The sequence below is a fragment of the Eptatretus burgeri genome, chromosome 11 (genome assembly GCF_056783735.1).
Source record: "Eptatretus burgeri isolate ZD-2024b chromosome 11, Ebu_testis_v1, whole genome shotgun sequence".
Lineage (NCBI taxonomy): Eukaryota > Metazoa > Chordata > Myxini > Myxiniformes > Myxinidae > Eptatretus > Eptatretus burgeri.
In genome coordinates, this window is record NC_140971.1 from 93,945,640 (window position 1) to 93,958,550 (window position 12,911).

General features: G+C 42.5%; 1 protein-coding gene across 1 annotated transcript in view; it reads left to right on the plus strand.

Moving 5' to 3' along the window:
• The window catches only part of LOC147017678 (FH1/FH2 domain-containing protein 3-like), a 257,701-nt gene extending 246,592 nt beyond the window's left edge, over positions 1-11,109 (plus strand). The window contains exons 25-27 of the mRNA XM_085847448.1: positions 3,212-3,419; positions 7,109-7,267; positions 10,131-11,109. Coding sequence (XP_085703574.1) covers positions 3,212-3,419; positions 7,109-7,267; positions 10,131-10,174 — 411 coding nt within the window. The 3' untranslated portion in view covers positions 10,175-11,109. The remainder of the gene's footprint in view (positions 1-3,211; positions 3,420-7,108; positions 7,268-10,130) is intronic.
• Positions 11,110-12,911: the final 1,802 nt, after the last annotated feature.

Consider the following 12,911-nt stretch of genomic DNA (forward strand, 5'->3'; position numbering starts at 1 on the left):
TGCTACCATGGCCACACTACCAACTACCTCTAGCTTGGCATCCCCATACACCCTTCATGAAGTATAAGAGGCACTCAAATCAACAAAGTCTGTGAAAACAGCTGACCAAGATGACGTACCGAGCACCCAGAATTCCAAAATAATCTAGAGCCTAAAGGTAAAGCTTGGTGTGCTTCCTTCTTTACTGCTGTCAATCAGCCTGGCATCATTCCTTCGATGTAGACAGAGGCTGAGGTTATCACCATGATCAAGCCAGGGAAGCTGCTAGATAACGCTTCAAGCTACCGACCAATATCATTACTCTGCACATCATACAAGTTGTTTGAGTGTCTTCTACCAAGCCGTATCTCATCACGAGTTGATCCTTCCAACCCAATAGAACAGGCAAGGTTCAGACCATGGAGAAGATCTGTGAATCAGGTCAGAAGCTTATGACAGTTTGGAGACATGGCTTCCTTTTTAAGCCAGAAAAGCTCCTTCCCTGCCGTGCATCCGTGCGAGTACTTGCATCTATGCTTAGCAACCATCGTTTCAGAGTCTTACTTGGAGATATGACCAGTGCACCAAGAACTCTGAATGATGGACGCCCCAAAGGACCAGTGTTGGCCCCGATGCTTTTCAATATACACGACGTGGCCAAAAGTATGTGGGCACGTGCACGTCCAACATCTCATTCCGATATCATGGGCATGAATATGGAGTTAGTCCCCACTTTGCTGCTATAACAGCCTCCACTCTTCTGGGAAGGCTTTTCATTCGATGTTGGAACATTCCTGCGGGGATTTGCTTCCATTCAGCCGCAACAGCATTGGTGAGGCTGGGCACTGATGGTGGGTGATTAGGTCTGGCTCGCAGTCGGCGTCCCAATTCATCCCAAAGGTGTTCGATGGGGCTGAGGTCAGGGCTCTGTGCAGCCAGTCACTCTGTGCACTCTGTGCGACAAACCATTTCTGTATGGACCTCGCTTTGTGCACGGGGGCATTGTCATGCTGAAACAGGATAGGGCCTTCCCCAAACTGTTGCCACAAAGTTGGAAGCACAGAATAATCTAGAGTGTCATTGTATGCTGTGGCGTTAAGATTTCCCTTCACTGGAATTAAGGGGCCGAGCCCGAACCATGAAAAACAGCCCCAGACCATTATTCCTCTTCCAACAAACTTTACAGTTGGCACTATGCATTCGGGCAGGTAGCGTTCTCCTGGCATCCGCCAAATTCAGAGTTGTCCATCAGACTGCAAGATGGTGAAGCGTGATTCACCACTCCAGAGAACACATTTCCACTGCTCCAGAGTCCAATGGTGGTGAGCTTTACACCACTCCAGCTAATGCTTGGCATTGCGTATGGTGACCTTAGGCTTGTGTGTGGCTGCTTGGCCATGGAAACCCATTTCATGAAGCTCTCAACAAACAATGCTTGGGCTGACGTTGCTTCCAGAGTCATTTTGGAACTCAGTAAGTGAGTGTTGCAACCGACGACAGACATTTTTTTCCACACTACGCACTTCAGCACTCAGCGGTCCCGTTCTGTGAGCTTGTGTGGCCTACCACTTCGCGGTTGAGCTGTTGTTGCTCCGAGACGTTTCCACTTCACAATAACAGCACTTACAGTTGACCGGGGCAGCTCTAGCGGGGCAGAAATTTGATGAACTGATTTGTTGGAAAGGTGGCATCCTATGACAGTGCCACATTGAAAGTCACTGAGCTCTTCAGTGTGGCCCATTCCACTGCCAACGTTTGTCTACGGAGATTGCATGGTTGTGTGATTAATTTTATATACCTGACAGAAATGGGTGCAGCTGAAATAGCCGAACCCATTAATTAGAAGGGGTGTCCGCATACTTTTGGCCATGTAGCACAAGTGACCCACCTGTGATTACTTCACAAAAGTTTGCTTTTGCTGATGATCTCACTCTTGCCTACCAATCATGCAATCTTGATGACCTGAAGGTTTTGTTGAAGTATTTTACCAAATGGAGACTCCACCCCAATTCATCAAAAACTATTATCACTGCTTTCCATCTGAGCAAATGCCTGGTTCATGCCAAACTAGATGTCTCCATCTGTGGAAAGTCAGTCGAGAACGAACCACAACCCAAATATGTTGGAATCACTTTGGATCACAGCCTCACATACAGGAAACATCTGAAAATGGTTTGTGAGAAAACTAAGACATCAGTGAACCTCATCTGTAAGCTAGCTGGCACTATCTGGGGAGCTGGCACACGCAGCCTTCACACTTCGAGCCTCGTTCTAGTGTATCCCACTGCGGAGTACCGTGCACCTGTCTGCGCTGTGAGCAGTCACACTAAGCACCTTGACTCTATCCTGAACTCTGCAATGAGAATTGTATCTGGCACACTGAAGTCAACACCTTGACTGTGGCTCCCTGCACTGACTAACATCACACCCCCATATATTCGCAGGCAAGCACAAACATCCCGAGTGTACCTTCAGATACAATCCAATGTTGATCTGCCAATCCACAAAGAGCTACTGAATCCTCCAAGACTTTGATTTAGGTCACGGAAGCCTTTCTGGATAAGGGGGCCTGCGGTGGCCAATACTAACGACAAGGAGTTGTGATGGCAGCAATGGGAAAAGGCATCAGGACAAAATGGCCAGCTCGTTCAAGATCCAACGAAGGAGCCCCCAGGCTTTGACCGACAGACACCGGTGGAGTGGTCTTAACCGACTGTGAACTACACCTGCAAGACCGCTCATCAAAGAACCTGCACCATCCTGCAAAGAAGAACCTGCACCACACCAAAGAAGAAGACGATTGCAACTTGATCTTTATGTTCATGTTTATTGACAGAATGTCCTGATTTATTTAGTCAGAGCAGTTGCTATTCCAGCAGCTAACAGTCATCAGATGGATATGATCAAACAAAAGACCAATTACTGCAATGGAGTCAACAGAAGGAACCTGAAGAAGGAAAGATCAAATATAGAATCATCAGGAAGAACCAAGATAGGATTCGGGTTTCAGCTGCTACTCCTTTACACTCAAACCTATCCAGGCGCAGCCATATGAGCCTTATTCAAAGACATTTTTTTTGTAAGAATTCACTTCTTCCGAGACAGGTAGATTTAGAAAGCGACAAATTAAGAGTAAAAGACATTTCCCAATAATGGTCGATGGCAATGATAAAACTTAAAAAGTCATGAATTGCATCCTTTCCATCTCTTTTACTTGCCTCCTCCTCTCCAGTCTGGTAGGTTCTCTTCAGAAGCTACAGCCAGCAGTTCTGCTCCTTCGCTGCCGATAGCTGGTCTTCGCCGTCGCCCAACATCCGAGCAGGATCAGGAGCATGAGTCAATGACCGCAGTCCTGCAGGCATCGTTGGGACGTGGCACCACTTTGGGAGCCATCACCGGCTCTCCCATACTTGGTGGAAGCCGTGGACGATCACGCCGTGGTGAGTATTGCATGATCTGAGATTTCAAACCTTCACTTGTTCAATACGAAACCGTTCATAATGAAGGATAGAATAAGTCAATTGGCTTTTGGCTTGGCTGTTTCACATCAAGGTTCATCGTGCTACCCTTTCCGTTCGACCGTGAGGACTCGTAGCATCAGGTTTTGGATAAGAGCTCGATTCATCTTGAAAATTGCTCAGAAAGGAAGTTATTTACCAATTTTAATTAAAATCCGACCCTCATTATTTGACTAACCTCTTGAGTAACATTAGAAAAGCATTTCTTATTTTGGCCTTTATAAAACAATGTTGCCTTTGAATTTTTTTTTAACATGATCTGAGGACTGAGATTCGGAGTGGAGCTCACACACACACTCACACACACTCACACACACACACACACACACACACACACACACACACACACACACACACACACACACACACACACACACACACACACACACACACACTCACACACACCGATGGCAGCGAGGGGGAGGAGGCGCATGTTTCCAGCTCACTCTCTTCGGGATGGATAAGACCAAAGACCGTGCTGAGTTGGTGCAAGTGGCGTTTGATATGCATGGTAACACGCCATTTGATATACGTTTGTGGCGTGACCGAAGCCAGCAGCCGCGGCAGCATGTGGTGCCCGGTATGATTGATCGACATGCGTTCGAGATGTGGCCTAGCCATACAGCCTGGAGGGGCTTTTTCGACTCCATCCTGCCGAGGACTGCTGCCTTTTGCCAACTCCCATCCGTGGTGCGACTCCATCCCACCATGGACGGATGGGACTGGGGTTCAGTAAGACCTTGTGTGGAGGTGGTGACCAGTGACAGCGGCTCACCATGTCCAGGTAAGCGGTGGTGTCCCTGGGTGTGAGCAGATGAACCCCCAGAAGTGGATAGGAAAATGGAGCACAAATGTGGTGGAAATGCGGCTTGGTCCATGAGTCATGGTATTTTGCTGGGGTGGAGACCTGTACTTCGAGACCAGGGAAGGCTCTGTTCAGTCTTGGGGACCCCATGTGGAGATGACGACCGGTGGTGGCAAACGACACACACACACACACACACACACACACACACACACACACACACACACACACACACACACACACACACACACACACACACACACACACACACACACACACACACACACACACACACGTATGAGTCATAATTGTGTGCACACACATATATATGGACATATTGTGCGTGAATGTTTACATGATTATGTGAGATTGTGATATGCGTGAGTTTGTGAACCCTTTGGAATTTTCTGTACGTCTTCATAAATTTGACCTAAAATGTGATCAGATCTTCATCTAAGTCATAATAATAGATAAAGAGAACCTGATTAAACAAATAGCACATGAAAAAAAAATCTACTTTTCATTTAATCATTGAGCAAATTATCCAACATTCAATTTCTTTGTCGGAAAAAAAAGTATGTGAACCTTTATATTACATTCAGGAAGTGGTGTTACCCCCTTCAGCAGAAATAACTTCAACCATCGTTTCCGGTAACTCTTGATCAGTCTGGCACATCAGCTTGGAGGAATTTTAGCCCATTTTTTTCATTTATTTATATTTATATTTTCATTTAAACAGAAATAAATTCCTGAATAGGGCTAGTGTGAAAAAATTCTAACTCACCCCGGGACTCAAACCCAAAGACCTCATCACAAACATGGTGGCCGCCCACTGAGCGATTGGGTCCCGGATATCGTCAAAATTTTCTCACACTGACACTGCAAGCTTTATAATGGCTGACGTATTACATGCCTGCTAGGCAGACTGTGTGTGTGTGTGTGTGTGTGTGTGTGTGTGTGTGTGTGTGTGTGTGTGTGTGTGTGTGTGTGTGTGTGTGTGTGTGTGTGTGTGTGTGTGTGTGTATGTGTGTGTATGTGTATACACACGTATTACTGTTGCGAATCTGGAAGATATGAACACTCAACATTCAGGTCCCTATAGAACAGTTATATCGGTAAGTGTGTGTTTCTAGTTAGGGTTCCGTCCCGAGTCGAATGGGAATTAAATGTTCATGCTCTGCTGAGTTATTTTGATAGTCAGGGTTTTCTTTTACATTTTTACACCCCATAACACAACAACAACACCTTCACTCCATCCTGACGCCATAATGCTCGTGGCATTCTTCGCACGCTCGCCAGCAAGCGTGCATGTGGGCGGAGCCTAACATAGGCATGGCGTCCCTCTAAGCCAATCGGCAAGGAGCGGGCGTCTCACCCGCCCCGTTTCTGACTCAGCAGCATCGCCATTAGGCATGTAGCCAGAGGTGAGGAGGTGGGCGGAGCCACAAACGCCTCTGCTCGGGACTCCGCCCACAGGGGTGGGAGTTGCCCCGTCTACCGCAGGCCTGTCCAATGGAGGACGGCCAGGGAATCGCGCGATGGGTCCGACCAATCGGGAGGCAAGTGGTCGGGAGAAGAAGCCCCTTCCTCCTGAAAAAGAAGTGTGGTGGTTGTTGGGACGAGTGTGAGGAGGAGGATTGCGCCCCGTCTGCTCTCATCTTGCTGGCGCTGATCTCGTCTTATTTCACTGGTGCTGATCTCGTCTCATCTCGCTTGTGCTGATCTTGTCTCATCTCGCTGGCGCTGATCTCGTCTCATCTCACTCGCACTGATCTCGTCTCATCTCGCTGGTGCTGATCTTGTCTCATCTCGCTGGCACTGATCTCGTCTCATCTCGAGGCTGGTCTGGATACATCTCGACGCTGGTCTGGTCGCATCTCGATGCTGGTCTGGTCTCATCTCGACGTGGCTGGTCTCATCCTGGTTTGCTCATCTCGGCCAAACCGCACGAGGCAGGACGGTCCATTTCCTTTTGGGTATTTGTGTGCGTGTGTGTGTCTGGGGCCCTGTCTTTAAGTAGCAACTGTACAAGTGCTTTCGCTATACATTATTCACATTCTTTATAGTCGGTTTAACTCTGCCCTTTATGTGTTCCTTCCCCACCTATTGTAAATAAATATCCATTGGTTGAATGTTTCAGCTCGTTTCTGTCTTCATTGGTTTAGCGCGGTGCGTGTGTTGGTGGATTAAAAAGGCCGTTGCAGCTGTCGATGTACATTTGGACCGACGGGACCCCGTTAACCATCCGCTCAGGTTACGCACGGGTCGAGCACGGTAATGACTCATCCCGTTCGAGCCCCGTCGAGGGTGTGAATCCCTCGGTAGCTCGCCACATGGGCCTCTAGGTATTTTGAAGTTTGGCAAATAACCCTGTGCCAACGCGGTTGATTTATTGACGATTCATGGTCCTGTAAGGGACCCGTACCTTCGGAGTTATCCGAAGGTAACTATCTGAATTCCGGGTGTTCGGTGGAGCCAACTCTACTGCTCCATCTAGCGGTCGCGCTCGCCACCGATACCCGTCCCACAACATTACAACCCCTTGCTTGATGGAGCAGCAAGGCACAGATCCCATCCCATAACAACTAAAACTGCACGAACTGTGATCAACCATGGCCATCTGCCACATGAGCACATTGCCTCCACCTTTCTTCACACCAAATCAAACAATTGAAATTCCTTGATCATAAACTGACATTTCTGAACAGACTGACAGACAGACAGACAAACTCAACCAATTGCTTAACCCCACTTGTCACTCCGCACATGCAAAGTAATGATAACATCCAAATACTGTACCCTGCAGGGCGAGTGGCGACTGTGACGGCTCCCGACGACTCAACAATTGCTGCAGACGATCCCACGGATGAAATAATGGATCGTATCGTTCGTTCAGCAACTCAGGCTCCTTGTGCACGTGCAGCAACACGGGAGCGCAGACGCTCACGTGCTAACCGCAAGTCACGTAAGTCAGACATTAACTGTAATTGTAACTTCCATCATCCTGAACGATATTCATCTGTTTACACTGTGGAAGGAAATTTTAAAAAAGATTATTCTGGCATGAAATTGATAGTTAACAAATGTAGGATTCCTCCTCAGAGAAATTTTTTCTTGTGCACCTGCAAAGTAGATTTCAGGTGTAAATTTACTTTGTCTTCTTTGTTTCTCAAGCTCATCTTTCACCTTGTTTTTGCATCCATATGATCAATGAAAGTTCTTTCTTGCACAGTCAACTTTATATGTCCAGAAATCATTTATTTTAGCATCTGAAATCAAAATGCCTAATTTAGACTCCAAGCTGATGACTAAATGGTTGCATATGCCACTAGATTTTTCACACTATGCCAAAAAAAAATTATTCTATGCGGCGTGCTATTATGTGAGCATGTAGTATATTCACGTGGTTGTTACGAAACTAAAAAGTGATGCGAGCGAATAGATCGAATAGCGAATCGATTTTATTCACAAAATTTGCTCGCTTGACAATTTGCTTTATCAATTTGTTCTCTCTCAATTAATCCGTACCTGGTGTGCAAATTTGACTTATAGGTATACATCAGCCGCTGTAGGATTAAAGACTCCTTAAATACGGTTCACTCTGTTCTATTAAGCTGTGATGTCCTCTTAAAGGATTTTATTGAACAAACATCCACAAACATTGAATCGATTTTGTTTATCCGCTTCACATGCGAATTCACTTCCTGTGTGCATGGACCTTCATACCATTGAGGCTGTATGAGTGAAAGTGAATGGCTCAGAAGATATTGACCGCATCCTTTCCAAATTTTTTGTTTGTACAATTTTAGATTATGAGCCATTTATGTTACACACCGTATTTATCGGGAATTTTCGAACTCCTCCGTAACACTGGGCCATTAAAAAAAGATACCTTTTCTTTCGTTTGCCAGCACCACTCACTGCATGGTTGCTCAATAATCCGAATTACTCTACATCTCTCTATATTAAATGATTACAACAAAGCATTTGTTGTCTGTATTTGTGAACTGTAAACAAATCAAATGTTCTCCTTTGCAGACTGATTGACTTGCCCACAGATATTCTATAATAAAAAAATTAAGCCACATGTGTCCTACAGTTAAAAAAATTAAACCACAAATATCCCACATTAAAAAAATTGACCACAAATATCCTATAATTAAAAAAATTGACCACAAATATCCTATTTAAAAAATTGACCACAAATATCCCAAAATTAAAAAAATTAACCATAAAAATCCTATAATTAAAACAATTAAACTACAATTATCCTATAATTTAAAAAATTGACCACAAATATCCTATAAATTGCCCACAAATATCCTATAATTTAAAAGAATTAAACTACAATTATCCTATACAGTAATTAAAAAAAATTGACCACAAATATCCTATAATTAAAATAATTGTCCACAAATAACTGATAATTAAAAAAAATTAAACCACACATATGCTATAATTAAAAAAATTAAACCACAAATATCCTATAATTAAAAAATATATAAACCACAAATATGCAAGAATTAAAAAAAATTAAACCACAAAATTAATATCCTATAATTAAAAAAATTAAACCACAAATATGCTAGAATTTAAAAAATTAAACCACAAATATCCGAGAATTAAAAAAATTGACCACAAATATCCTATAATTTAAAAAATTGACCACAAATATCCTATAATTTAAAAAATTGACCACAAATATCCTATAATTAAAAAAATTGACCACAAATATCCTATAATAAAAAAAATTGACCACAAATATCCTATAATGAAAAGAATTTAACCACAAATATTCTATAATTTAAAAAATTGACCACAAATATCCTATAATTAAAAAGATTAAACCACAAATATCCGATAATTGAAAAAATTGACCACAAATATCCTATAATTAAAAAAATTGACCACAAACATCCTATAATTAAAAAAAACGAAACCACAACTATCCTATAATTTAAAAAATTGACCACAAATATCCTATAATTAAAAAATTGACCACAAATATCCTATAGTTAAAAAAATTAAACCACAAATATCCTATAATTAAAAAAATTTAACCACAAATAACCTATAATTTAAAAAATTGACCACAAATATCCTGTAATTAAAAAGATTGAGCCACAAATATCCTATAAATAAAAAGATTAAACCACAAATATCCTATAATTAAAAAAATTAAACCACAAATATCCTATAATTAAAAAATTTAAAGAAAAATTAAAAAATTATTCTTACATATTTCTGGCGATTATTCTTTCTTACAGTTAAACAGGTTTTGGTTGGCACACTCATTTTTTACCAATCTTTAATATCCAGGTGCAATTACTAAAATGTTTGCTGCACCAGAAAAAAAAATCAGGGTTACACCCTGATTTACAGGTTACACCCTGCACCAGAAAAAAAAATCAGGGTGTAACCCTGATTTTTTTTTTTCTGGTGCAGCAAACATTTTAGTAATTGCACCTGGATATTAAAGATTGGTAAAAAATGAGTGTGCCAACCAAAAACTGTTGAACTTTGAGCCCTGCTGATATTAAAACTTTTTTTTTTAATCACTTAACTTCAACGCAGCAGTTTTAGATTAATCACTTTGTCATTAACCATACTTACTAGATATGACCGTAACCTGTGCTCTTTCATTGCCCTTTAATGTGTTCCGTCACTGAGTATATGTTTGTGTTAGACTATCTCATAAAAAGGCAGAATTGGTGTCTTTTGGTATGGATAGACTGAGTTTGAACGGTGATAAATCATTCCTTCATGGTTGGGAGATACATCTTTTGAACCCCCGTCCTTCCCAAATCCTTGTATGAATTTCTTTTCAGTGCGACGCACGCTCAAGAGTGGCCTTACGCCGGAGGAAGCTTAAGCCCTCGGTCTTATGAACACTACAGAAGTGCAAGTCTAACTATCGAGTGCACAAGTGACTTTTCAGAAATACAGTGGTTCCATGGAAACATGGCTTTCTGGTTGGTATGAGCATCAACGTTTCACCTTTTTTTGCCACCACAGCATATGGAGAGTAATATACAGCTGGAGGGAATGCTCATATTGTTGATATGTACCTCTCTAAGCAAGCCACCTCTGGCTGGACACTGTTTTCTTGAAAGTGCTCAAGATTTTAATTGTTGAACTACATACATGTTGCTAAGCTCATCCGGCAAGCAAGACTCATGTTCCTGAGCGCCGAGCGCTCATTTTGATTTTTCTCTTCTTGCTGCACTCCAAGGGCTCTTGCAGGTTTGGCCAGAGACGGCGAGACCGTGTGATGTACATGTATCTTGTTGGTTTGTACAGTTATCAAATGAGCTCTGCTAATAGGTACAATGTGTTGTCAGATAGTATTTTTATTGACTGAACTGGGGTAATTGCAGACACTAAGGATTTCAGATTCTGGAATTTGAATCGCAGTTGGGGTACAATCTGCTGTGTTACTCTGTTAATTGATAGCTTGATTTTCCACTTGGTAGCCATGTGGTCCTGGACACTATTTTGGGAAATACTTTATGAAGCTAAAACGTTGCTGCTGGAACTGTAATCACTCGAATTCTGAAACTTAGATGGGTGGCAGCAAGTGAGGGTAAATATTGAATCGTTCCTGAAAAGGTCACATGCTTTTCTTTTCTCTTTTCCGATTGCAACTCAGTTTGAGCAAGAGTCAGAATCAAGGTCATGGTCCGAGGCTGAATGTACAACCTGGTTGTCTATGCGCTTTTGAGTATGGCATCTGTACATTGTGTTGCTTGGCTCATACTTGCTTATTACACATCATGATAAATAAAGAAGTCCGCAAAGGAGTGTTAACATTGCCTTCTTGTAATTCTATTTAATTGTCCAGGTCCGTTAGGGTTTGTAACATTTAATAAGTTAAACGATCGAAATCACAACACCGCTCCATTTCCACTACAGGAGTGATTTTTAAAAATTATTATTTGTTTTTTTTTAACCTTAAAATACCGATGCATGTTTCTTCAGCTTGTATCCTGATGGCCAAACAGTCTTTTAAACCATAATACAAAAATACCTTGTAAATTCTGGTGTCACAAAAAGGCAGGAACTAGACATGGTTCAAGTTACAGAAAGCCTGCTCCATCCTGGAACACTTAGGGTTCATATGGTAAATCCAGGATCACTTGTGGTGATGCAGGTTCCAGGCAGACTTAGAAAGCCTGCTCCATCCTGAGTCACTTTTGGTGGTTCTTTAAGACAGATGTTCTATTCTTGTTTGTGTGTGTGGTGCATTCGCGCCTTCATCGTGGCTGTATGAAAGCAGCACAACCTTTACCAGATGGTGAAATAGCTTGCCGAGTACACCGAGCAGTGTGCAAGACTACTCGCCTTCCCTGCACCTCCATTAAATGAACATTTCTGGCATTTCCTGTGTGTCCAGTTTCTCTGCAAGCAAGGCGCCTGCTTCCAATAGAAAAAAAGACCTGGCACGGATGTGGGATGGCTGCTCGGTCGATATCGGTTCTCATGTGTTTTATACAAGGCTGTAACCCAATGAAATTGGCATCTTAATACACATGCTTTCTGTGACCTTTGCAACGTATAATTTATTTTCTAATTTTACACAATGAAGAATTAATCATTGTTCTATCAGCCCCATGAATTTGAGACACAACTGGCGATGATGTGCGAAATCAAGCACATAAAAGAGGACTTAAAACATGAACGTGAAAGAAATGATCACTTCAAGCAAAACTTGGACACTTATTGGTGATGTTCCCGATTGTGAATAAGTCCACATGGTTATATTTATTTAACCTTGTTTGTTCTTGTCTGATTCAATGTTGAAGTTTTATTTTCAAACTTAATCCAAGCATGACACCAAAAGGCGGTAATGTACTGGAGCTAACTGGAGGTTGGAGCAATGATCAAGACTATTTTTAAAACTGAACATTCAACTTCAAATTGAGAACAAGAAAAACGGGAAGCATTGATAACTTATCTTTAAGTAGTGTTTAAAAGTTTCCATGGTGGAACAGCAATAATAAGTTAAAAGGTTAAGGGTTTTCACCATGTATGAGCTCTTAAATGAGATATTTACTTCTTTTTTTTGTGTGTATACCTTGTCAAGGTTCGAATAAGAGCTAACACAAAAGGCACAGCAAGGGGGGCATGAGACAAGAGGGGTGGGAGTGGGAAGGACAAAACAGTGGGGAACAGATATTAGGAGATCTGTGGAAGGGAGAGGGATGGGGCAGGGAACATGAGGTACACAATATGGATATTACAGAGACTTTCAGGAAGGAAAGCAGGGAATTTGAAGGAGGTGGATTAATGTGGGTAGAAAAGATTGAGGTTTTGGATGGGGGAAGATAAGAGGTGGTGGAAAACAGCTGTTTTGAAGGCCTGGAGGGAAGAATGGGATTGAACAAAGTGAGGGAGTTTATTCCAAAGGCGGGGAAAAAGAGGAACGGAAGAGTGAAGGTGAGCAGTGATTCGTGATTTTGGTAGTTTTACCAGAAGGTGGTTGTTGGCGGACATTGAGCGCCCTGCGGAAATATGGTGGGGACATATTTCAGACAGAGCAGGGGGTGCGAGACCGGAGAGGAGACGCTAGAACACAGAAAGACCAACGAATTGCCTGAGGTGAGAGAGTG